Source organism: Panulirus ornatus, chromosome 4, assembly GCF_036320965.1.
Source record: "Panulirus ornatus isolate Po-2019 chromosome 4, ASM3632096v1, whole genome shotgun sequence".
NCBI lineage: Eukaryota > Metazoa > Arthropoda > Malacostraca > Decapoda > Palinuridae > Panulirus > Panulirus ornatus.
Genome location: NC_092227.1, coordinates 9,460,655 through 9,485,279, shown reverse-complemented (window position 1 = coordinate 9,485,279; position 24,625 = coordinate 9,460,655). Strand labels below are relative to the sequence as shown.

The 24,625-nt window shown below is 40.0% G+C and overlaps 1 protein-coding gene across 2 annotated transcripts in view; it reads left to right on the top strand.

Moving 5' to 3' along the window:
• LOC139765664 (uncharacterized) overlaps positions 1–24,625 on the top strand; it is a 137,924-nt gene that overhangs the window by 80,197 nt on the left and 33,102 nt on the right. For both annotated transcript variants that reach the window (XM_071693376.1, XM_071693386.1), the window contains exons 4-8: positions 5,448–5,655; positions 7,308–7,414; positions 15,789–15,991; positions 23,413–23,584; positions 23,818–23,964. In XM_071693376.1, coding sequence (XP_071549477.1) covers positions 5,448–5,655; positions 7,308–7,414; positions 15,789–15,991; positions 23,413–23,584; positions 23,818–23,964 — 837 coding nt within the window. The remainder of the gene's footprint in view (positions 1–5,447; positions 5,656–7,307; positions 7,415–15,788; positions 15,992–23,412; positions 23,585–23,817; positions 23,965–24,625) is intronic.

Sequence of the window (24,625 nt, the reverse complement as noted above, 5' to 3'; positions counted from 1 at the left end):
ATTCATGTGATAAATGTTTCAAGGCCAGAATTTAGGACTCAAGGCCTGTGTGCAGTGATTGACTGGTCATCCTTTCACATTGGATATCATACTTCCCATCCTACTACAGTTTGGATTTTACAGCCAACATGATTTCTCGTTATTTAGAACATTAGAACACACATATGCATCATATTACATTTTTATTTCAGATTGCAGGCAAATAACATACAACATACAACTGGTCAAGAGCATGACTGACAGAACCTATGACCCTTAGTCCCTGGCATCATGGAGCGCTGAGAATCTTCAGGTTTCCATCTGACTCTGCTTCCAAAGAGAAGGGCTCAGACAGTAGTAATACTACTGACCCCTCCCACAATCTTACCCTCTCTGATAGACTTGACTCTTTTTCTATTCCCTATACCAGCATTCATTCTGTAGTAATCTCTTTTCTGTTGAACACCATCTGTCTGATGCCTCTCCTAATATCTTGTTTTTCCTTTGTGTTTCATTTTTCATGTAACTACCAGTTTATTCCTGATTTATCTGCACATACTTATATGTATACGTTGAAATGTTTAAGTATGTATGTGGGCGTTTATGTATATGCATGTGTATGTGGTTGGGTTGGGCCACTCTTTCGTCTGTTTCCTTGCATTGCCCCACTAACACGGGAAACAGCGATTAAGAATGGCCAAACCCACTCACATACACATGTATTATACATACACGTCCACATACGCACATATACATACCTATACATTTCAACGTATACATATATATATATACATACACAGGCATACACATGTATACACATGTACATAATTCATACTTGCTGCCTTTATTCATTCCTGTCACCTCTCCGCCACCCATGAAATGACACCCCCCAACCCCCACATGCACATGAGGTAGCGCTACGCTAGGAAAAGACAACAAAAGCCACATTCGTTCACACTCTGTCTCTAGCTGTCATGTATCATGCACCGAAGCCACAGCTCCCTTTCCACATCCAGGCCCCACAAAACTTTCCATGGTTTACAGAGCACCAGATTGGGGAGGAGCAGTGTGGTTTCAGAAGTGGTAGAGGATGTGGATCAGGTGTTTGCTTTGAAGAATGTATGTGAGAAATACCTAGAAAAGCAGATGGATTTGTATGTTGCATTTATGTATCCGGAGGAGGCATATGATAGAGTTGATAGAGATGCTCTGTGGAAGATATTAAGAGTTTATGGTGTGAAGGATGTAAGGCATGTGTACGAGTAGGAAGAGAGGAAAGTGAGTGGTTTTTATCAAGGATGTAAGGCATGTGTATGAATAGGAAGAGAGGAAAGTGAGTGGTTCCCAGTGAATGTCAGTTTGTGGCAGGGGTGTGTGATGTCTCCATGGTTGTTTAATTTGTTTATGGATGGGGTTGTTAGGGAGGTGAATACAAGAGTTTTGGAGAGGGGCAAGTATGCAGTCTGTTGTGGATGAGAGGGTTTGGGAAGTGAGTCAGTTGTTGTTTGCTGATGATACAGCGCTGGTGGCTGATTCTGGTGAGAAACTGCAGAAGTTGGTGACTGAGTTTGATAAAGTGTGTGAAAGAAGAAAGCTGAGAGTAAATGTGAATAAGAGCAAGGTTAATAGGTTCAGTAGGGTTGAGGGACTAGTCAATTGGGAGGTAAGTTTGAATGGAGAAAAACTGGATGAAGTGAAGTGTTTTAGATATCTGGGAGTGGATTTGGCAGCGGATGGAACCATGGAAATGGAAGTGACTCACAGGGTAGGGGAGGGGGCAAAGGTTCTGGGAGCATTGAAGAATGTTTGGAAGGTGAGAACGTTATCTCAGAGAGCAAAAATGGGTATGTTTGAAGGAATAGTGATTCCAACAGTGTTATATGGTTGTGAGGCATGGGCGATAGTTAGGGTTGTGCGTAGGAGGGTGGATGTGTTGGGAATGAGATGTTTGAGGACAATATGTTGTTTGAGGTGGTTTGACTGAGTAAGTAATGAAAGGGTAAGAGAGTTGTGTGGTAATAAAAAGAGTGTGGTTGAGAGAGCAGAAGGGGGTGTATTGAAATGGTTTGGTCAAATAGAGAGAATGAATGAGGATAGATTGACAAAGAGGATATATGTGTCAGAGTTGGAAGGAATGAGGAGAAGTGGTAGACCAAATTGGAGGAGGAAGGATGGGGTGAAAAAGATCTTGAGCGATAGGGACTTGAACATAGAGGAGGGTGAAAGACGTGCAAGGAATAGAGTGAATTGGAACGATGTGGTATACTGGGTTGACATGCTGTCAGTGGATTGAACCAGAGCATGTGAAGCGTCTGGGGTAAACCATGGAAAGTTTTGTGGGGCCTGGATGTGGAAAGGGAGCTGTGGTTTTGGTGCATTACACATGACAGCTAGAGACTGAGTGTGGACGAATGTGCCCTTTGTTGTCATTTCCTGGCGCTACCTCACACACATGAGGGGGGAGGGGGGTTGTCATTTCATGTGTGGCGGTGTGGCAGCAGGAATGGATGAAGGCAGCTTGTATGAATATGTACATGTGTATGTATGTATATGTCTGTGTATGTATATGTCGAAATATATAGGTATGCATATGTGCATGTGTGGGCATTTATGTATATACATGTGTATGTGGGTGTGTTGGGCCATTCTTTCGTCTGTTTATGCTACCTTGCTAACTCGGGAGACAGCGTCAAAGTATGATGAATAATAGGTAAATGACTATTTATATACATATGCCCATACATGCACATGTACATACATATGCATATACATGTCAACATATACACATATACATCCATATACATATTTATTTATTTATTTATTTTGCTTTTTCGCTGTCTCCCGCGTTTGCGAGGTAGCGCAAGGAAACAGACGAAAGAATTGGCCTAACCCACCCCCATACACATGTATATACATACATGTCCACACACGCAAATATACATACCTATACATCTCAATGTACACATATATATACACACACAGACACATACATATATAACCATGCACACAATTCACACTGTCCATATACATATGCAGACATTTACATATATACACATGTTCATATTCATACTTGCTTGCCTTCATCCATTCCTGGTGTTATCAGACTCTGCCTGTACAAAATTATGCTTCAAATGAAAAGTCACCTCTATAAAGGCTGTATCATTGAGAGTACATTCACTTCAAAGAACTTCTAACTTCAGCGGAGTCTACACTTCCATGCTACTGGAGATAGTACTGCCTTGGGCTTCAGAAACCTTTGCAAAGGTCTTGGGTAACACCAGGACTCTTTTATAGAAATTTGTCCTGGTGTAATTATGATAATGATGATACAGAGGAATTCAAATAGCAGTTTTTGATGATGGAAAAGGTCATAACTTCTTAGATCATTGTCAAAAAAGTAAAGAGACAAAGATGTTTCAAAGAAAAAGAAAATCTAAACTCTTTTATATTACTCAGGAAATGCAATTAATGTCTGGCTTGGATTTAAAGCAAAATATTTATCAAGTCTGTTCTTAAACATATCTGTGGTACTGCTTTCAGCCATCCTAATTGGTAAATCAGTCTATACATTACAAGTCCTGTGAAGAAACAGTGCTTTGCCTTGTATGAGGTGAATCATCTGCCCACAAGTTTGTATGCATTACTGCAAGTGAAATCAGATGAATCTGTTCCTAAGTAGCTAGTTAGATAGCAATGATCTAAGCCTTTGATAATTTTGAATACCTTTATTTGATCACCTCAGCCATTTTGTTTCTAAGCTTGTTAGATTCAAGTCATTTAGTTGGCTTTCATGGGGTTTATTTCTCTTGCTTTTTTCAAAGCTAGATAAATTTAAGTCATTTAGTTGGCTTTGTAATATTTGTTTCTCAGTCTATGAATCATCTTGGTAGCTCACTTTTGTACTTTCTTCATTCTTTCTGTCTGTTTTTCAAGAAGGGTAACCAAAATTGAACACAATATTTAAACTGGCAATGCACCAGTGATTTGTAAAGAGTGAGAATAATTTCCGTGATCTTGGATTTAGTAGTTCTACCCATCAATCCTAGAATTTTGTTTGCCCTCTTAAATGCTGCTTTGCACTGTTTACTTGCTTCAAGTCATCAGAGGATATTATGCTCGTCTTTTTCTCACTTACCTTTTGTAGCTCAAGAGAATTCATACTGTAATATGCCTTTTTAGTTTTACTATTGATATGTAAAACTTTGCTCTTATTCACGATAAAATTCATTTGCCATCTGTGGGCCCAGTCCATCAGTTTGTCCTTATTTATTTGAAGCTGCAGACATTCAGTTTATATTATGGATTTATTTCGCATCGTAGAATTGTATGTGAATATTGATACTTGGGGTACTAGAACAACAGGGTTACATTCACAGCAGTTTGTCATTATAGTGGAATGTTATTGTATGAGTAATTGATACCCACGTTATAAAGGGGTTCCATTCCAGACCAAAAATTTCCTTATTTAATTCTCATGATTCGACCATCTATAAACTAATCCTACTGTTATTTTCTTACAAAACTTAGTTTGGATCTCTCCAAAAATAGAGTTGATTTTATCAACCACCACAACATTTCTTAGTGGTGTACTAAGACAAACTTTGATAAAGAGCAAGACATTACTGCCTACTTTATATCCTCAATCATTGTTAAAAGTGTACTCAGGAATTGTATATTTGGTGAGGAAGACTGATTTTGATACCTACCCAAGATTCCAAAATGCAATTATATTATGATTTTTTCCAAAACAGTTTCCTATAACACAAAATTTATTATGTATACTCTGCATTATCATGGATATTTCGATACATGACTGACTTTTTCATTTGAAGGTATGTTACCAGCATTGGCAGTGGGGAGCCTGCTTATGTATGCAATATATGTATGTATACACTGTAGGTGCATTTTTTCCCATTCTATACTTGTAAAATGTATATTTACTTTTATTTTATTTATTTTGCTTTGTAGCTGTCTCCCGCGTTAGCGAGATAGCGCAAGGAAGCAGACGAAAGAATGGCCCAACCCACCCACATACACATGTATATATACATACATGTCCACACATGCAAATATATATACCTGTACATCTCAACGTATTTGTATGTATATATATATATACACAAACAGACATATACATATATACACATGTACATAATTCATACTGTCTGCCCTTATTCATTCCCATCGCCACCTTGCCACGCATGAAATAACAACCCCCACCCCCCTCATGTGTGTGAGGTAGCGCTAGGAAAAGACAACGAAGGCTGCATTTGCTCACACTCAGTCTCTAGCTGTCATGTAATAATGCACCGAAACCACAGCTCCCTTTCCACATCCAGGCCCCACAGAACTTTCCATGGTTTACCCCAGATGCTTCACATGCCCTGGTTCAAAAACTCATTACCTTTATGCTATATATTTTTATACTTAGAATCTTTCCTTTTTAAGAGAACATAATAATATTTCAGATTGATGGAGTGTCAGGTGAGACATTGAAGTACAATGAATTGATTTCATGGATTCGTAACATCAGCAGTGGATGGCAAGAAGCTGGACTTGCTGCAGATCATGTGGTATGCATTGTGACTCCCAACTGTATCCATGCTCCTGCAGCCTTCCTTGCTGCTGTCACTGCCTCAGCTGTTGTAACTTTTGCAAATCCTCTTTATACCCCAGGTAAAAAAAACTTGCTGTCATGTGTCATGTTTTGATGCTTTAGATTTTACTTAAATCTGACCCCATGTAAATATGGAGATTAATCTTTTAATTGCTGATTGTTATATGGGAATATTTAACTGGTAATGTTTGTACAACATATAGTATATATATATTTGATTAACTAGATTTCATACCACTGCTTGATTATTTCTGTGTAACCAAAGACTTTCTTCAGTTTACTAGGGACACCTATAATGGTAATTTTATGTAAGCTAAAGTTCATGATAGTTATCCTTAGAATTTGAGCCCTCCTGACATGGGATTTTTTTAGAATTATATTTTCTTCTTGGAAATTAAAAATGCTCTTCCTGTTTCTTACATAACATTAGAAATTCTTTGTAGTATGATTATGATGTGGGAGGTAAGTTGCTAGAAGCAGTGAAAAGCTTTTACCAAGGATGTAAGGCATATGTGCAAGTAGGGAGTGAATGGTTCCCAGTGAATGTTGCTCTGCAGTAGAGGTGTGTGATGTCGCCATGGTTGTTTAATTAGTTTATGGATGGGGTAGTTAGGGAGGTAAATGCAAGAGTTTTGGAGAGAGGGGTGAATATACAGCCTGTTGGGGATGAGAGGACCTGGGAAGCGAGTCAGTTGTTGTTCGCCAGTGATACAGCTCTGATGGCTGATTCAAGTGAGAAACTGCAGAAGTTGGTGACTGAGTTTGGAAAAGTGTGTGAAAGGAGAAAGTTGAGAGTAAATGTGAATAAGAGCAAGGTTATTAGGTTCAGTAAGGTTGAGGGACAAGTTAATTGGGCTGTAAGTTTGAGTAGAGGAAAGCTGGAGGAAGTGAAGTGTTTTAGATATCTGGGAGTGAACTTAGCAGCGAATGGAACCATGGAAGCTGAAGTGAGTCATAGGGTGGGGGAGGAAGCGAAAGTTCTGAGAGCAATGAAGAAAGTGTGGAAGGAGAGAACGTTATCTGAGAGAGCAAAAATGGGTATGTTTGTAGGAATAGTAGTTCCACCAATATTATATGGTTGCAAGGCATGGGTTATATATCGGGTTGTATGGAGGAGGGTGGATGTGTTAGAAATTAAATGCTTGAGGACAATGTGGTGTGAGGTTGTTTGATCTAGTAAGTAATAAAAGTGTTAGAGAGATGTGTGGTAATAAAAAGAGTGTGGTTGAGAGAGCAGAAGAGAGTGTTGAAATGGTTTGGGCACATGGAGAGAATGAGTGAAGAAATGTAACAAAGAGGATATATGTGTCGTGATGCGAACACATAGTCGCATGTTTTCTTCCTTTGCCTAGGGTAATCCAACAATTCATGAGAGAACTACATGTGTGAGGGAAAGTGAGGAGTGTTCCTTAAAACATGCCTTTTGTGGGCTCAAAGGTGATTTCACATCCCCAATTTTCCATTTTCATAAACTTGATGTGATTTGGGATAATTTACATGAGTTTTACTTTTAATCTGACCCTTTATAAAGAGGGGTTCTTCTTTCCTATATACTGTACTCTAATATTTGAAACAGATTTCTCTTTCACACAACCTTCAAAATACAGTAAGGTATTAAATTTTTGGCTGTATTAGTCCCTTGAAATTAACCCAAGATCATCACCCCATGTAGATGTTGACAGTTGAGTGACCAAGGTTTGTCTATTTCCAGACGAACTTCGTCGTCATATCAACCACAGTCAATCTAAATGGATAGTTGTGCATCCAGTTTCTCTCCATACACTTCAAGCAGCTTTCAAGGAATTAAATGACTTTAAGGTGGGTTAGATAATGTTTGTGGACAGTTTGTGGAGTGAGAAGGTTTGATTGAGTAAGAAATGGTAAGGTAAGAAACAGGTGTGGTAATAAGAATTTTTGAGAGAACTGAAGAGGGCGTACTGAAATAGTTTGGACATTTGGAGAGAATGAGTGAGGAGAGGTCGACAGAGAGGATACATCTGTCATAGTTGAAGAGGACAATAAGGGGAAGACCCAGTTAGAGATCGAAGGACAGAGTGAATAAGGGTTCGGTGCTCAGGGTATGAATATGTAGAAGGGAGTAAATCGTGCACAGGATAAAGTGCATTGGAGGAGTGTGGTATACAAGGGGCAATATGCTGTCAATGGACTGAACCAGGAAATGCAAAATGGTCGGGGAAAACTAGAAAAGTGTGTGGGGCTTGGTTGTGAATTTTGGTGCTTTACACATGCCATTTTCCTCACTAATGTGAGAAACAATGAACAGGTATTAAAGAAAATTTTACCTCAAGTTTATAAATGGTTCATGTTTTTACACTAAGATTGCCCTGAGTTTTCTTGGAAAATTGATGTAGAGATGTTATTCATTTAAGATTATTGTTTCCTAATGAAATATTTTAGTACCACAAGGTATTCAGAATCCAGTAATAACCTGTAGTAAACATCATAAGGTAAGCGCATAGCTTATCTGATGCCATACTATATATGAATGAGTTATTAAAAAGATGGTGGGGCATTTGCCTCAAAGACACAGTGACAGAATTTGATCCTTTAATTTGGCTTGTGCCTGGCTGATGAGATACTCTTTATTCACTTTAGTAAATGATATTGAAGATATTTTGAATTCATGTGATAAACCCCACACCTAGACATTCTGAATGCCTGATTCTTCAAAACTTAGAAATTTTGAAGATCTGATTGTTTTTAGGTTACAGGAGCAAAAGAATGATGTTATTTTGGATTATAGACATTTTATCCAAGTGGAGGTCTCTGCTGTGCAGCTTCTGTTAGAAAACTGTACACTTTTGGTTGAAAAACATTCAAGTGGGCATCTGATTGGCCACTGGCACTCATGCTAAACCTTTCCAATGTCTCATTTCTCTCAGCCCTATAGCAAATTTCACTGCTTGTAGATTTTGTGAATCTTTTTTGCATCCATCCCTAAGCCCATAGCAGAATGTTCATGTCATAGTAAAAGAAAAGTTGGAAAGTACAAGTACAGTAAACCCTCGAAGTAACATACCCTAATATAACAGAGTTCGGATTTAATGGACCAGACTAATAATTATACAGTACATTAATGCAAGAGTTTTGGAAAGAGGGGCAAGTATGAAGTCTGTTGTGGATGAGAGAGCTTGGGAAGTGAGTCAGTTGTTGTTCGCTGATGATACAGCGCTGGTGGCTGATTCATGTGAGAAACTGCAGAAGCTGGTGACTGAGTTTGGTAAAGTGTGTGAAAGAAGAAAGTTAAGAGTAAATGTGAATAAGAGCAAGGTTATTAGGTACAGTAGGGTTGAGGGTCAAGTCAATTGGGAGGTAAGTTTGAATGGAGAAAAACTGGAGGAAGTAAAGTGTTTTAGATATCTGGGAGTGGATCTGGCAGCGGATGGAACCATGGAAGCGGAAGTGAATCATAGGGTGGGGGAGGGGGCGAAAATCCTGGGAGCCTTGAAGAATGTGTGGAAGTCGAGAACATTATTTCGGAAAGCAAAAATGGGTATGTTTGAAGGAATAGTGGTTCCAACAATGTTGTATGGTTGTGAGGCGTGGGCTGTGGATAGAGTTGTGGGCAGGAGGGTGGATGTGCTGGAAATGAGAGGTTTGAGGACAATGTGTGGTGTGAGGTGGTTTGATCGAGTAAGTAATGTAAGGGTAAGAGAGATGTATGGAAATAAAAAGAGCGTGGTTGAGAGAGCAGAAGAGGGTGTTTTGAAATGGCTTGGGCACATGGAGAGAATGAGTGAGGAAAGATTGATCAAGAGGATATATGTGTCAGAGGTGGAGGGAACGAGGAGAAGTGGGAGACCAAATTGGAGGTGGAAAGATGGAGTGAAAAAGATTTTGTGTGATCGGGGCCTGAACATGCAGGAGGGTGAAAGGAGGGTAAGGAATAGAGTGAATTGGATCGATGTGGTATACCGGGGTTGACGTGCTGTCAGTGGATTGAATCAGGGCATGTGAAGCGTCTGGGGTAAATCATGGAAAGTTGTGTGGGGCTTGGATGTGGAAAGGGAGCTGTGGTTTCGGGCATTATTGCGTGGCAGCTAGAGACTGAGTGTGAACGAATGGGGCCTTTGCTTTCTTTTCCTAGTGCTACCTCGCACACATGAGGGGGGGAGGGGGATGTTATTCCATGTGTGGCGAGGTGGCGATGGGAGTGAATGGGGGCAGACAGTGTGAATTGTGTGCATGGGTATATATGTATGTGTCTGTGTATGTATATATATGTGTACATTGAGATGTATAGGTATGTATATTTGCGTGTGTGTGTGTATACATTGTGTATGGGGGTGGGTTGGGCCATTTCTTTCGTCTGTTTCCTTGCGCTACCTCACAAACGCGGGAGACAGCGACAAAGCAAAATGAATAAATAAATAATTAGTAATGATTTGAGAAATTATTTACCTCCTTCTAAAACATCTTTATATTCTCCCTAAAGTTTAATGATACTTTCTCAACCTAACTCTCAGTTGCCCTCTTATTCATCTCCTGCACCTTACTCTTGACATCCTGCTACTTTCTCATACATCTCCCAATCATTTGCACTCCTTCCTTGTAAGTAACACCCAGATGCCTCTCTCTTCTCTTTCACTCAAAACTTTTCTTCTGCTACACTTCAACAGAGTTACATTCAATTTAACAGACTTTTGGCATTAATGAACACCTCTTCCTCCCTATTAGTGCATTAAATCAAGGGTTTACTGTACCTTCAACATGCATTTTGCATGAGACAGGGCTAAAACATATTGCTTACTGTGTATCGTACTCATTTCATCATATAACTATTATATGGCTTCACTTATTGAAAACTGCATGATGATTGGTGCTAGAGGCTGTGCTTTCCATGATTCATCATGACATCTGCATATTTTTTCTAACATGATAGCATTTCCTTTTTACCATGTTTTATTTTTTTCTCATTAGTGGTAATTCAGTAAATCTTTACATATATTTATCACTTTTGAGGAAGCATACAACAAATGTCTGCTTTTGAAACATTTGATAGTGTCTCATTGTTAATCAGATTATTGTTTTTGTTACCTTTTATTAGTTGCCTTCTACCAATGGCCTATTAGGGAAAGGCACTAAAGGCAAAGAAGCAGCACTGGAGTTCAGTAGTTATGGAGACTCATTTGCCATGGCCCCCTCCTTGAGAGAGTTCCCAAAGGGAACCAGCATTGGAGATGTATATAGATAGATATATGTGATTAAATGAGATTAGATTTTTATTCTATCTTTTTAACAGTACAAATATGTTGTTTAAACCACAGTAGGTTTTTTATTTTTTTTTTTTATACTTTGTCGCTGTCTCCCGCGTTTGCGAGGTAGCGCCAGGAAACAGACGAAAGAAATGGCCCAACCCCCCCCATACACATGTATATACATACGTCCACACACGCAAATATACATACCTACACAGCTTTCCATAGCTTACCCCAGACGCTTCACATGCCTTGATTCAATCCACTGACAGCACGTCAACCCCGGTATACCACATCGCTCCAATTCACTCTATTCCTTGCCCTCCTTTCACCCTCCTGCATGTTCAGGCCCCGATCACACAAAATCTTTTTCACTCCATCTTTCCACCTCCAATTTGGTCTCCCTCTTCTCCTTGTTCCCTCCACCTCCGACACATATATCCTCTTGGTCAATCTTTCCTCACTCATCCTCTCCATGTGCCCAAACCACTTCAAAACACCCTCTTCTGCTCTCTCAACCACGCTCTTTTTATTTCCACACATCTCTCTTACCCTTACGTTACTCACTCGATCAAACCACCTCACACCACACATTGTCCTCAAACATCTCATTTCCAGCACATCCATCCTCCTGCGCACAACTCTATCCATAGCCCACGCCTCGCAACCATACAACATTGTTGGAACCACTATTCCTTCAAACATACCCATTTTTGCTTTCCGAGATAATGTTCTCGACTTCCACACATTCTTCAAGGCCCCCAGAATTTTCGCCCCCTCCCCCACCCTATGATCCACTTCCGCTCCCATGGTTCCATCCGCTGCCAGATCCACTCCCAGATATCTAAAACACTTCACTTCCTCCAGTTTTTCTCCATTCAAACTCACCTCCCAATTGACTTGACCCTCAACCCTACTGTACCTAATAACCTTGCTCTTATTCACATACTCTTAACTTTCTTCTTCCACACACTTTACCAAACTCAGTCACCAGCTTCTGCAGTTTCTCACATGAATCAGCCACCAGCGCTGCATCATCAGCGAACAACAACTGACTCACTTCCCAAGCTCTCTCATCCCCAACACATTAATGGCCTGGATAAGCTTTGCTCTCCTCAATTTAATGTGATAACTATAAACTTTTTCCAACGAATCTTAGCATTTTTTTTCAGTTTTTAGACATTTCCCATTTTAGTGAGGTAGTGCTAGAACCAAAGAAATGGCCTCATTCTTTCACAGTCAGTCTCCAGTTGTCACATGTGATGCTTTGAAACCAGAGACCCCTATCCACAACCAGGCCCTACAATCATTTCTATGGTTTCCTCTGACTGCTTCTCATGCTATGATTCAGCTCTCTGATTGCACATCACCTTATGTACAGTATACCACATTTTTGTAGTTCACTTTGTAATTTGTGTATCTCAGACCCTCCTACATGTTCAAGCCTTGAACTCTCAAAGCATCTTTCATTCCATACTTTTATCTCCTCTTTGGTTTCCCCCCTTTTCCTTATTCCCTACACTTCTGACATGTATGCCCTTTTAGCCATCCTTTCTATATGTCCATACCATTTCAGCACACCCTCTTCAGCTCTCTCATACAGTGTCGCAAAAAACCTTGTCTGCCCCCATATATTTTCACAAGTGATACACAGCTAAGGTTTATTGTGCTTCCAAGCATATGACTCTGTGGGTGAAATCACTATACATCTTGTCTCTGATACAAGTATTTTTTATATCGTGAGCACCAGCAACCCGCCTCAGTGTTCCTCAGGCTATCCGAAGGGAAGGATGTTCTTTCTCTTCTCCTGCCTGCAGCTTCATTTTGGAAATTTTGCTTCTGGGTGCTGTATTTCTTTCACCTGTACTTCTAGATGGTTGTCTCTTAGATTTCTAAGGAGGAGAAAGCCCAGTTTCTCACTTTGAAGCAAGGAAATGTGGATACACTTTAGATTTCTAGGTGCATTGGATGCTCAGAATGCAAAATCAGGCAGTTACTACCAAAAACCTATCCCACTACCAAAACCTATCCTGGATGGTCACCCAAGGAAGACTTTTAAAGCTACAAATAACATCCTAAGATGAGAGTTATTGGAGCAACCCAGCATTTTAACTGCCGAACTCAAGCCGTCCAAAACTTCCAGGAGACTTCTCTGAAAGGACATTCAACATCATTTGCAGAAGAACCTTTGCATTCCCTCCTGCAAGCTAGCTGTCAAACCCCTACTTACAAGGAAATGAAATGCACACAACTTGTATATGCAAAGAAGTACAAGGACTGGATGTTTTCTGATGAAAGTTCCTTCAAGTGTGTGCAACTGAGGCAGGGGAGACCTAGGAGACTGGAGGGTGCCAGCCGATTTGACTCATTTCACAGTGAAGGTGGTGAAACACCATGACAGAGTGATGAGTTGGGGTTACTGTAGTGGTGCAATGAGTGGGGGAGGGTTGTACCTTACCTAAAAACACTACAATGAATGCAGAACAAGACATTAAGGTGCAAGAGGACCATCTGCTTCCTTTTTATAAGGTTCGTGGGTTTGATCACTGTGCAGTATAGTGCCCCCTGCCATAAGACTAGAAAGGTGATGAACTGGTTATCAGAAAAAAAATTTCCACTGCTGGAGTGGCCTGTGAAGTTCCCAGACTTTAACCCAATCAAGAATTGCTGTAACCAGATGAAAGTCAAGCTTTCTTCCTGCAACACCTCATTAGTGCATCACCTCATTCAAAGAGATCAAGATCCTCTGGTCCCAAAAAGTGGACCTGAAATACTTAAGGAACCTTGCCAGTTCCATGCCTAAACGTCTGCAGATAGAAATCAAGGCCAAAGGAAAGATGACAAAGTACTGAAATGTATGTGTGACATTGCTTTTGAGAACATATGTTGGGCAAATGAGGTTTCTTTTGGACACTGTATAAACACTCCTCTTAGTACCATACATATCTCATTCTTTATCATATTTATTACTTTTGGCAGTACCAGTGTTAATCAAACTTTATAGATGAGCAGACAAAGAGAACTTGAACAAAACTCTTTAGGTATGAAATGAATGGAAATTAACACTAGCCTGTGCATCTTCCACTTTAATATCATGCAAGGAGAACCCTATATATGTGGTTCTACAAACAGGATCATTAGACAAACTGATGTTGTGGCTCAGCTCCTCTAGATGCCCAAGGGAATTTGCACCCCTAGTTGATATTGAATAAACAAGTCAGACTTTACCATCAGAATTTCATCCTCACATTATGACACTATGTATGAAGACAGTTGTAAGATCAGTGAATTCAGTGACAGTCCTTGTCATACATTACAAGACATGCATAAGCATTTCATCTATAATAATGCTTTGCCCCTTATATTTGAGACGTGTCTTGGCATTGCCCCCTTTCAATGAATTGCTCATATAAATTGTCTTATCACTTAGACTTTGTTGTCCTAATCCTGGAATTTTTGTACTATGTGTACTCTCTTTGGCAGTACTGGTTACAGGAAGGGTAGGAATGCATAGTAGAAAAAAAATCCATATCCAAATTTCTACCAGTTGTCCATTTGTCAAATTGATTCACAGTTTAGTATGAACATCTTAATTGCTGTTCACTAATACCTTAGTAATACTGATGATAGTTAAAGTGTAAGCTATAAGCACACTCACCAATATTGGTAAAAGATTCCTACCAAAAAATGCACAGATGGAGTAACTTTTGGAAATATAATCAACTGTTGTGTTTGTAAGGGTATTCATGTGTTTTTGCTTGATTGTTTTTCCATCACAACCATGCACTCCACAGTTGTTCACCATTAATTCTTGATTAGATTCTTGTTGACCAAAACACACATCACATTGTTTCCATATCCCATGTGGATCATATATGGCCACAAAGATTATGTGCATACTGTATGATGTCACAGCCCAGAATAATACTAAAACTCAGTTTTTCAGACTCTCACTAATTTTTTACAAACATGCTAATAGAACACACAATTAATTGTAAAGAAAAATTATATCTGCAGTTTTTATTTAACTCTTCAATGCCTTTAAGAGGTAAGAATGACCACAAGTAAGTCAACAGGGCTAAACAAATTATAATTGATCTATAAGATATCTGAGAGAAACTCTGTGGGCTCTTAAGTAGTTTTGTATCTCCCAGTTAGTTTCTCATGATACTACGTCTTACTGAAAGTTAACTAAGTTTTGCATTAGTAATTGCAATTATGATATTGTGCTGTATAATGATAATGTTGCTTTGTTACCCCCTTCTTTTTCTTCAGAAGCCACGATTTGTAACCTTCCTTTTTGGAGTTTGTATCTTTATCTACCCTCTTCCATTGTACTTCATGAGTTATGATAATGAGATTATATATTTGTCAGACTAACTACCTGTATGCAATATCCAAATTATGTAGGGATGTACTGTCAGTGGGATGAACTATGGCAGAAACAATGGAAAAGTTTGTGAGGCCTGGTTGTGGATAGTAGGCTCAGGTTTTGGTTTATTATACATGACAGCGAGAGAATGGATGTGAGCGAATGAGGCCACTTCTTCATCTGGTTATAGTACTACCTCACTAATGCCAGAAATGGCAAATGAATGAAAGAAAAAAAGAAAATGTACCATTTTCACCAAACTCCTTTTTGCAACATATATATCTGCTTCTTGAAATGGTAATGACTGAGCAGGAATACTGAAAGCAGTTCCCAAAGAGTTTGCCATGCATTTTCAGTCAGTTAAGAGAAAGTCTATAGTTTTTCCTGACAAGAAATAAGCTTGAGTGAACCTTGTTTAAGCTAGTACATTAACCAGTATACATAACTTGAAGAATACAGGTAGGAATGCAAAAAATTGATAGAAATGCATTGGAATCATTTTTGTTGGATGTGGAGAATGGGAATATGTAGTAAAACTTTAGAATCTATATTTCATGGATTCTGATACATGTATTGATTCTTTTGTTCCATTTACCACCAGGGTGTTTATCTGTTGGGAAATGAAAGTAAGGATGGTATACAGCCTCTGTCAAGTTTATGGAAAGAAGCCCCTGAAGACTGGGAGTGCTGTGGTGTGTCTGGTAGTGGTGTAGTACATTTACCCTACTCTTCTGGTACTACTGGCCTTCCCAAGGGAGTTGAGCTCACATCAAAGAATTGGCTCGCAACACTTGTAACTGCCGGGTAAGAAACCAGAAATTTCAGTGGTGTTCATTATGTGTTTACGTCTGATCCAGTGAAGATTATGATTCAATTCAGGAGAATGTCATCAAAATAGATTGGATTGCTGCACATAGAAACACTAACTGTAACATAACATATAGTATAACAAGAATGAATTTTTATAGCACCTGTCATTCCATTGATGGTTGTTTTCTTTATTCACTGATTTTCAGGCATCTTCTTTTTGCAATAATGTGTTGGTGATGTATGATTGTTTTCTTTACTCATTATGATTTCAGGCATTTTGATTTTGTGATGTGTTGATGATGTATAGTACCATACTAAAAATGTATCTTACCACTTTTTGTGTTTAGGTATAAGTATGTATATGTTCGTGTGCGGGCATTTATGTATATACATATGTATATGGGTGGGTTGGGCCATTCTTTCGCCTGTTTCCTTGCGCTGCCTTGCTAACGTGGGAAACAGCAACAAAATATATTGAATATAATAAATATTTGTTATTATTATTTATTTTTATTTTGCTTTGTCGCTGTCTCCCGCGCTAGTGAGGTAGCGCAGGGAAACAGACGAAAGAATGGCCCAACCCACCCACATACACATGTATATACATACACGTCCATACACGCAAATATACTTACCTATACATCTCAATGTATACATATATATACACACACAGACATATACATATGTACACATGTACATAATTCATACGTCTTTTTCTTTCTTTTAAACTATTCGCCATTTCGCGCTTTAGAGAGGTAGCATTAAGAACAGAGGACTGGGCCTTTGTGGAATATCCTCACCTGGCCCCCCTCTGTTCCTTCTTTTGGAAAATTAAAAAAAAGAAAAAAACGAGAGGGGAGGATTTCCAGCCTCCCGCTCCCTCCCCTTTTAGTCACCTTCTACAACACACAGGGAATACGTGGGAAGTATTCTTGATCCCCTATCCCCAGGGATAATAATTCATACTGTCTGCCTTTATTCATTCCCATCGCCACCTCGCCACACATGGAATAACAACCCCTCCCCCCTCATGTGTGCGAGTTAGCACTAGGAAAAGACAACAAAGGCCCCATTCGTTCACACTCAGTCTCAAGCTGTCATGTAATAATGCACCAAAACCTCAGCTCCCTTTCCACATCCAGGCCCCACAGAACTTTCCATGGTTTACCCCAGACTCTTCACATGCCCTGGTTCAATCCATTGACAGCACGTCGTCCCCGGTATACCACATCGTTCCAATTCACTCCATTCCTTGCAAGCCTTTCACCCTCCTGCATGTTCACGCCCCGATCTCTCAAAATCTTTTTCACACCATCTTTCCACCTCCAGTTTGGTCTCCCACTTCTCCTCGTTCCCTCCACCTCTGACACATATCCTCTTGGTCAATCTTTCCTCACTCACTCTCTCCATGTGACCAAACCATTTCAAAACACCCTCTTCTGCTCTCTCAACCACACTCTTTCTATTACCACACATCTCTCTTACCCTTACATTACTTACTCGATCAAACCACCTCACACCACATATTGTCCTCAAACATCTCATTTCCAGCACAACCACCCTCCTGCGCACAACTCTATCCATAGCCCACGCCTCGCAATCATACAACATTGTTGGAACCACTATTCCTTCAAACATACCCATTTTTGCTTTCCAAGATAATGTTCTCGACTTCCAAACATTCTTCAAGGCTCCCAGAATTTTTGCCCCCTCCCACACCCTGTGATTCACTTCCGCTTCCATGGTTCCATCCGCTGCCAGATTCACTCCCAGATATCTAAAACACTTTACTTCCTCCAGTTTTTCTCCATTCAAACTTACCTCCCAATTGACTTGACCCTCAACCCTACTGTACCTAATAACCTTGCTCTTATTCACATTTACTCTCAACTTTCTTCTTTCACACACTTTACCAAACTCAGTCACCAGCTTCTGCAGTTTCTCACATGAATCAGCCACCAGCACTGTATCATCAGCGAACAACAACTGACTCACTTCCCAAGCTCTCTCATCCACAACAAACTGCATACTTGCCCCTTTTTCCAAAACTCTTGCATTTACCTTCCTAACAACCCCATCCATAAACAAATTAAACAACCATGGAGACATCACACACCCCTGCCGCAAACCTACATTCACTGAGAACCAATCACTTTCCTCTCTTCCTACACGTACACATGCCTTACATCCTCGATAAAAACTTTTCACTGCTTCTAACAACTCGCCTCCCACACCATATATTCTTAATACCTTCCACAGAGCATCTCTATCAACTCTATCATATGCCTTCTTCAGATCCATAAATGTTACATACAAATCCATTTGCTTTTCTAAGTATTTCTCACATACATTCTTCAAAGCAAACACCTGATCCACACATCCTCTACCACTTCTGAAACCACACTGCTCTTCCCCAATCTGATGCTCTGTACATGCCTTCACCCTCTCAATCAATACCCTCCCATATATTTTACCAGGAATACTCAACAAACTTATACCTCAGTATTTTGAGCACTCACTCTTATCACCTTTGCCTTTGTACAATGGCACTATGCAAGCATTCCGCCAACCCTCAGGCACCTCACCATGAATCATACATACATTAAATAACCTTACCAAACAGTCAACAATACAGTCACCCCCTTATTTAATAAATTCCACTGCAGTACCATCCAAACCCGCTGCCTTGCCGGCTTTCATCTTCCGCAAAGCTTTTACTGCCTCTTCTCTGTTTACTAAATCATTTTCCTTAACCCTCTCACTTTGCACACCACCTTGACCAAAACACCACATCTGCCACTCTTATCATCAAACACATTCAACAAACCTTCAAAATACTCACTCCATCTCTTTCTCACATCACCACTACTTGTTTTCACCTCCCCATTAACCCCCTTCACTGAAGTTCCCATTTGCTCCCTTGTCTTACACACTTTATTTACCTCCTAACAAAACATCTTTTTATTCTCCCTAAAATTTAATGATACTCTCTCACCCCATCTCTCATTTGCCCTCTTTTTCACCTCTTGCACCTTTCTCTTGACCTCCTGCCTCTTTCTTTTATACATCTCCCACTCATTTGCATCATTTCCCTGCAAAAATCGTCCAAATGCCTCTCTCTTCTCTTTCACTAATAATCTTACTTCTTCATCCCACCACTCACTACCCTTTCTAATCTGCCCACCTCCCACGCTTCTCATGCCACAAGCATCGTTTGCGCAAGCCATCACTGCTTCCCTTAATACATCCCATTCCTCCCCCACTTCCCTTACGTCCTTTGTTCTCACCTTTTTCCATTCTGTACTCAGTCTCTCCTGGCACTTCCTCACACAAGTCTCCTTCCCAAGCTCACTTACTCTCACCACTCTCTTCACCCCAACATTCTCTCTTCTTTTCTGAAAACCTCTACAAATCTTCACCTTCGCCTTCACAAGATAATGATCAGACATCCCTCCTGTTGCACCTCTCAGCACATTAACATCCAAAAGTCTCTCTTTCGTGCGCCTATCAATTAACTCGTAATCCAATAACGCTCTCTGGCCGTCTCTCCTACTTACATATGTATACTTATGTATATATCTCATTTTAAACCAGGTATTCCCAATCACCAGTCCTTTTTCAGCACGTAAATCTACAAGCTCTTCACCATTTTCATTTACAACACTGAACACCCCATGTATACCAATTATTCCCTCAACTGCCACATTACTCATCTTTGCATTCAAATCACCCATATTTATAACCCGGTCTTGTGCATCAAAACCACTAACACACTCATTCAGCTGCTTCCAAAACACTTGCCTCTCATGATCTTTCTTTTCCATGCCCAGGTGCATATGCACCAATAATTACCCATCTCTCTCCATCCACTTTCAGTTTTACCCATATCAATCTAGAATTTATTTTCTTACACTCTATCACATACTCCCACCACTCCTGTTTCATGAGTAGTGCTACTCCTTCCCTTGCTCTTGTCCTCTCTCTAACCCCTGACTTCACTCCCAAAACATTCCCAAACCACTCTTCCCCTTTACCCTTGAGCTTCATTTCACTCAGAGCCAAAACATCCAGGTTCCTTTCCTCAAACATACTACCTATCTTTCCTTTTTTCTCATCTTGGTCACATCCACACACATTTAAACACCCCAATCTGAGCCTTCGAGGAGGATGAGCATTCCCGACGTGACTCCTTCTGTTTCCCCTTTTAGAAAGTTAAGATACAGGGAGGGGAGGGTTTCTTCTTATTATTATTATTGTTATTATTATTCTTTCTTCTTTCTTTCAAGCCATTCGCCATTTCCCGCGTTAGCGAGGTAGCGCCAAGAACAGAGGACTGGGCCTTTTTTGGAATATCCTCACCTGGCCCCCTCTGTTCCTTCCCTTGGAAAATTAAAAAAAAAAAACGAGAGGGGAGGATTTCCAGCCCCCCGCTCCCTCCCCTTTTAGTCGCCTTCTACGACACGCAGGGAATACGTGGGAAGTATTCTTAATCCCCTATCCCCTATTATTATTATAATTTATCGCCGTCTCCCGCATTAGCGAGGTAGTGCAAGGAAACAGGCGAAAGAATGGCCCAATCCACCCACATACACATGTACATGCATAAAAGCCCACACACACACATATGCATACCTATACATTTCAACGTATATATACATACACAGACGTATACACATATACACATGTAATATTCATACTTGCTGCCTTCATCAGTTCCCATTGCCACCCCTCTCATCCCCAACCAACGGCATACTTGCCCTTCTCTCCAAAACTCTTGCACTTACCTCCCTAACCACCCCATCCATAAACAAATAAAACAACCATGGGGACATCACACATCCATGCCGCAGACCGACATTCACTGAGAACTAATCACTTTCCTATCTTCCTACTCGTAACGCATGCCTTGCATCCTCGATAAAAACTTTTCACTGCTTCTTACAATTTGCCTCCTATACCATATATTCTTAATACCTTCCCCAGAGCATCTCTATCAACTCTATCATATGCCTTCTCCAGATTCATAAATGGTACATACAAATCCATTTTTTTTTTAAGTATTTCTCGTACACATTCTTCAAAGCAAACACCTGATCCACACATCCTCTACCACTTCTGAAACCACACTGCTCCTCCCCAGTCTGGTGCTCTGCACATGCCTTCACCCTCTCAATCAATATCCTCCCAAGCAGTTTCCCAGGAATACTCAACAAACTTACGCCTCTGTAGTTTGTACACTTGCCTTTATCCTCTTTGCCTTTTTACATTAGCAATATGTATGCATTCTGCCAATCCTCAGGCACTTCACCATGATCCATACATGCACTGAATATCCTTACCAACCAATCAACAACACAGTCACCTCCTTTCTTAATAAATTCTACTGCAGCACCTTCCAGACCTGCCGCCTTGCTGGGTTTCATCTTCTGCAAAACTTTCACTACCTCTTCCCTTTCACCAAACCATTCTTCCTAATCCTCTCACTTCGAACACCACCCCGACCAAAACAACCTTTATCTACCACCCTGTCATGAAACATTTAACAAACCTTCAAAATACTCACTCCATCTCCTTCTCACTTCATCACTACCTGTTATTACTTCGCTACTTGACCCCTTCACCGATGTTCCGATTTGTTCACTTGTCTTATGCACATTATTTACCTCCTTCCAAAACATCTTTTTATTCTCCCTAAAGTTTAATGATACACTCTCATCCCAACTCTCATTTGCCCTCTTTTTCACCCCTTGACCTCCTGCCACTTTGTTTTATACATCTCCCAGTCAATTGCACTCCTTCCTTGTCAGTGTTGTCCAAACAGTTCTCCTATCTGTTTCGCTAACAACTTAACTTCTTCATCCCACCACTCAATACCCTTTCTAATCTACCCACCTCCCACTATTCTCATGCCACATGCATCTTTTGCACAAGCCATCACTGCTTCCCTAAATACACCCCATTCCACACCCACTCTCCTCACGTCATTTGCTCTCACTTTTTGCCGTTCTACTCTCAATCTCCTGGTACTTCCTCACTCAAGTCTCCTTTCCAAGCTCACTTACTCTCACCACTCTCTTTTCCCAAACATTTTCTCTTCATTTTGAAAATCTCTACAAATCTTCACCTTCGCCTCCACAAGATAGTGATCCCTCCAGCTGCCCCTCTCAGCATGTTAACATCCAAAAGTCTCTCTTTTTCACGCCTGTCAATTAACTCGTAATCAAGTAATACCCAATGACCATCTCTCATACTCACATATGTATACTTATCTATATCTCTCTTTTTAAACCAGGTATTCATAATCACAAGTCTTTTTTCAGTACATAAATTCACAAGCTCTTCACCATTTCCATTTACAACATTGAATACCCCATGTACACCAATTATACCCTCAACTGCCACATTACTCACCTTCGCATTTAACTCACCCATCAGTAAGACCTAGTCTCATGCATCAAAGTTGCTGACACACTTAATCAGCTGCTCCCAAAACACTTGCTTCTCATGATCTTTCTTCTCATGACCAGGTGCATAAGCACCAGTAATCACCCATCTCTCTCCATCCACTTTCAGTTTTAGCCACATCAGTCTCGATTTACTTTCTTACATCTCTATCAGCCCTATCACATACCTTCTCTGGATTCTTAAATGGCACATATAAATCCATCCCTTTTTCTAAGTATTTCTCATACACAGGAATTTCTTCAAAGCAAACACCTGATCCACACATCCTCTACCACTTTTGAAATCACACTTCTCATCCCCAATCTGATGCTATGTACATGCCTTCACCCTCTTAATCAATACCCTCCCACATAATTTTCCAGGTATACTCAACAAACTTATGCCTCTGTAGTTTGAGCACTCACCTTTATCCACTTTGCATTGTATGATAGTGATATACATGCATTCCTCCAATCTTGAGGGACTTCACCATTATCCATATATACAATGAACATCCTTACCAACCAATCAGCAAGACAGTCACCCCCTTTCTTGATAATATCAGCTGCAATACCATCCAATCCTGCTGTCTTGCTGGCTTTCATCATCTGAAAGGTTTTTACTACTTCTCTTTTCACTGAACTGCTCTCTCTAACTCCCTCACTTCGCATACCATGCTTATTCAAACACCCTACATCTGTCACCCTATCATCAAACACAGATAGAATGAGTATTTTACAGGACTGTAGAATGTGTAAGAGATTTCAGAAATAACTTACCATGGGAAGAAGTACTTAAGCTATGATATTATATCACATTTTTATGTGCTTTGCTGCATTTATGAAATGATATTTAGGACTGTATACAACTGCAAGGCTTGTGCAGTCTCTTTAATTATGTTGTTGTATTGTCAGATGCTGTAGAGTAGTATTGTCAAGATGTATTAATTCTTTCTCTTTTATCCCTTTCAGGGGAAAAGAGTGCATGAATATAGAAAGTGAAAGTGTTGTCTTAAGTGTTTTGCCAATTTTCCATGTTTTTGGGATTGGCTTGATCCTAATCTCACTTACACATAGAGCAACCATAGTCAGCCTTCATAAGTTTATACCTAACGTCTTTTTGAATGCAATTCAGACTTACAAGGTTAGTATGCCATAATTTCTGCATTTACTCTTCAATGGTTTTAATTTCAGTAAGCAATTTCAGTTAATACCAGATGATTGATTTAGTTACTTTGTGAATGATGTCTCTCTTTTATCAATCAATACTGTAATTTATTCAGGTTTTGGACTTTATGTTTCATTGATATAGAACCTTCTTCAGATAATGTAGGTAACTTATTGTCATCATATCTCAAAGTAGATTCCTTCATCCAGGTGAATTATGTACCACTGGTACCTCCTTTGGCCATTTTTTTGGCCAAACATGAATTGGTTGCACAGTTTGACCTAAGCTCTGTGAAGAAAATCGTCTGTGGGGCTGCTTTCTTGCCAAGCGAAGTGCAAGAATTACTTCACAAAAGGGTAAATATAATTAATCACTTCATCATTGATGCATTGTTTGCAAGAATTCCATTCGTGAAGCATCTGGGGTAAACCAGGGAAAGGTTTGTGAGGCCTGGATGTGGAAAGGGAGCTGTAGTTTCAGTGCATTACACATGACAGCTAGAGACTGAGTATGAACCAATGTGGTTTGATTAAGTAATGGAAGGTTAAGAGAGATGTGTGGTAAGAAAAAGTGTGGTTGAGAGAGCAGAAGAGGGTGTATTGAAATGGTTTGGTCACATGGAGAAAATGAGTGAGGAAAGATTGACAAAGAGATATATGTGTCAGAAGTGGAGGAACAAGGAGTAGTGGGAGACCAAATTGGAGGTGGAAAGATGGAGTGAAAATGATTTTGAGCGATTGGGGCCTATATATACATTATATTCATATTTCTATTTATATATATTACTTTGTCTCTGTCTCCCGCGTTAGCGAGGTAGCGCAAGGAAACAGATGAAAGAATGGCCCAACCCACCCACATACACATGTATATACATACACGTCCACACACATAAATATACATACCTCTACATCTCAACATATACATATATATACACACACAGACATATACATATATACACATGTACATAATTCATACTGTCTGCCTTTATTCATTCCCATTGCCACTCCACCACATATG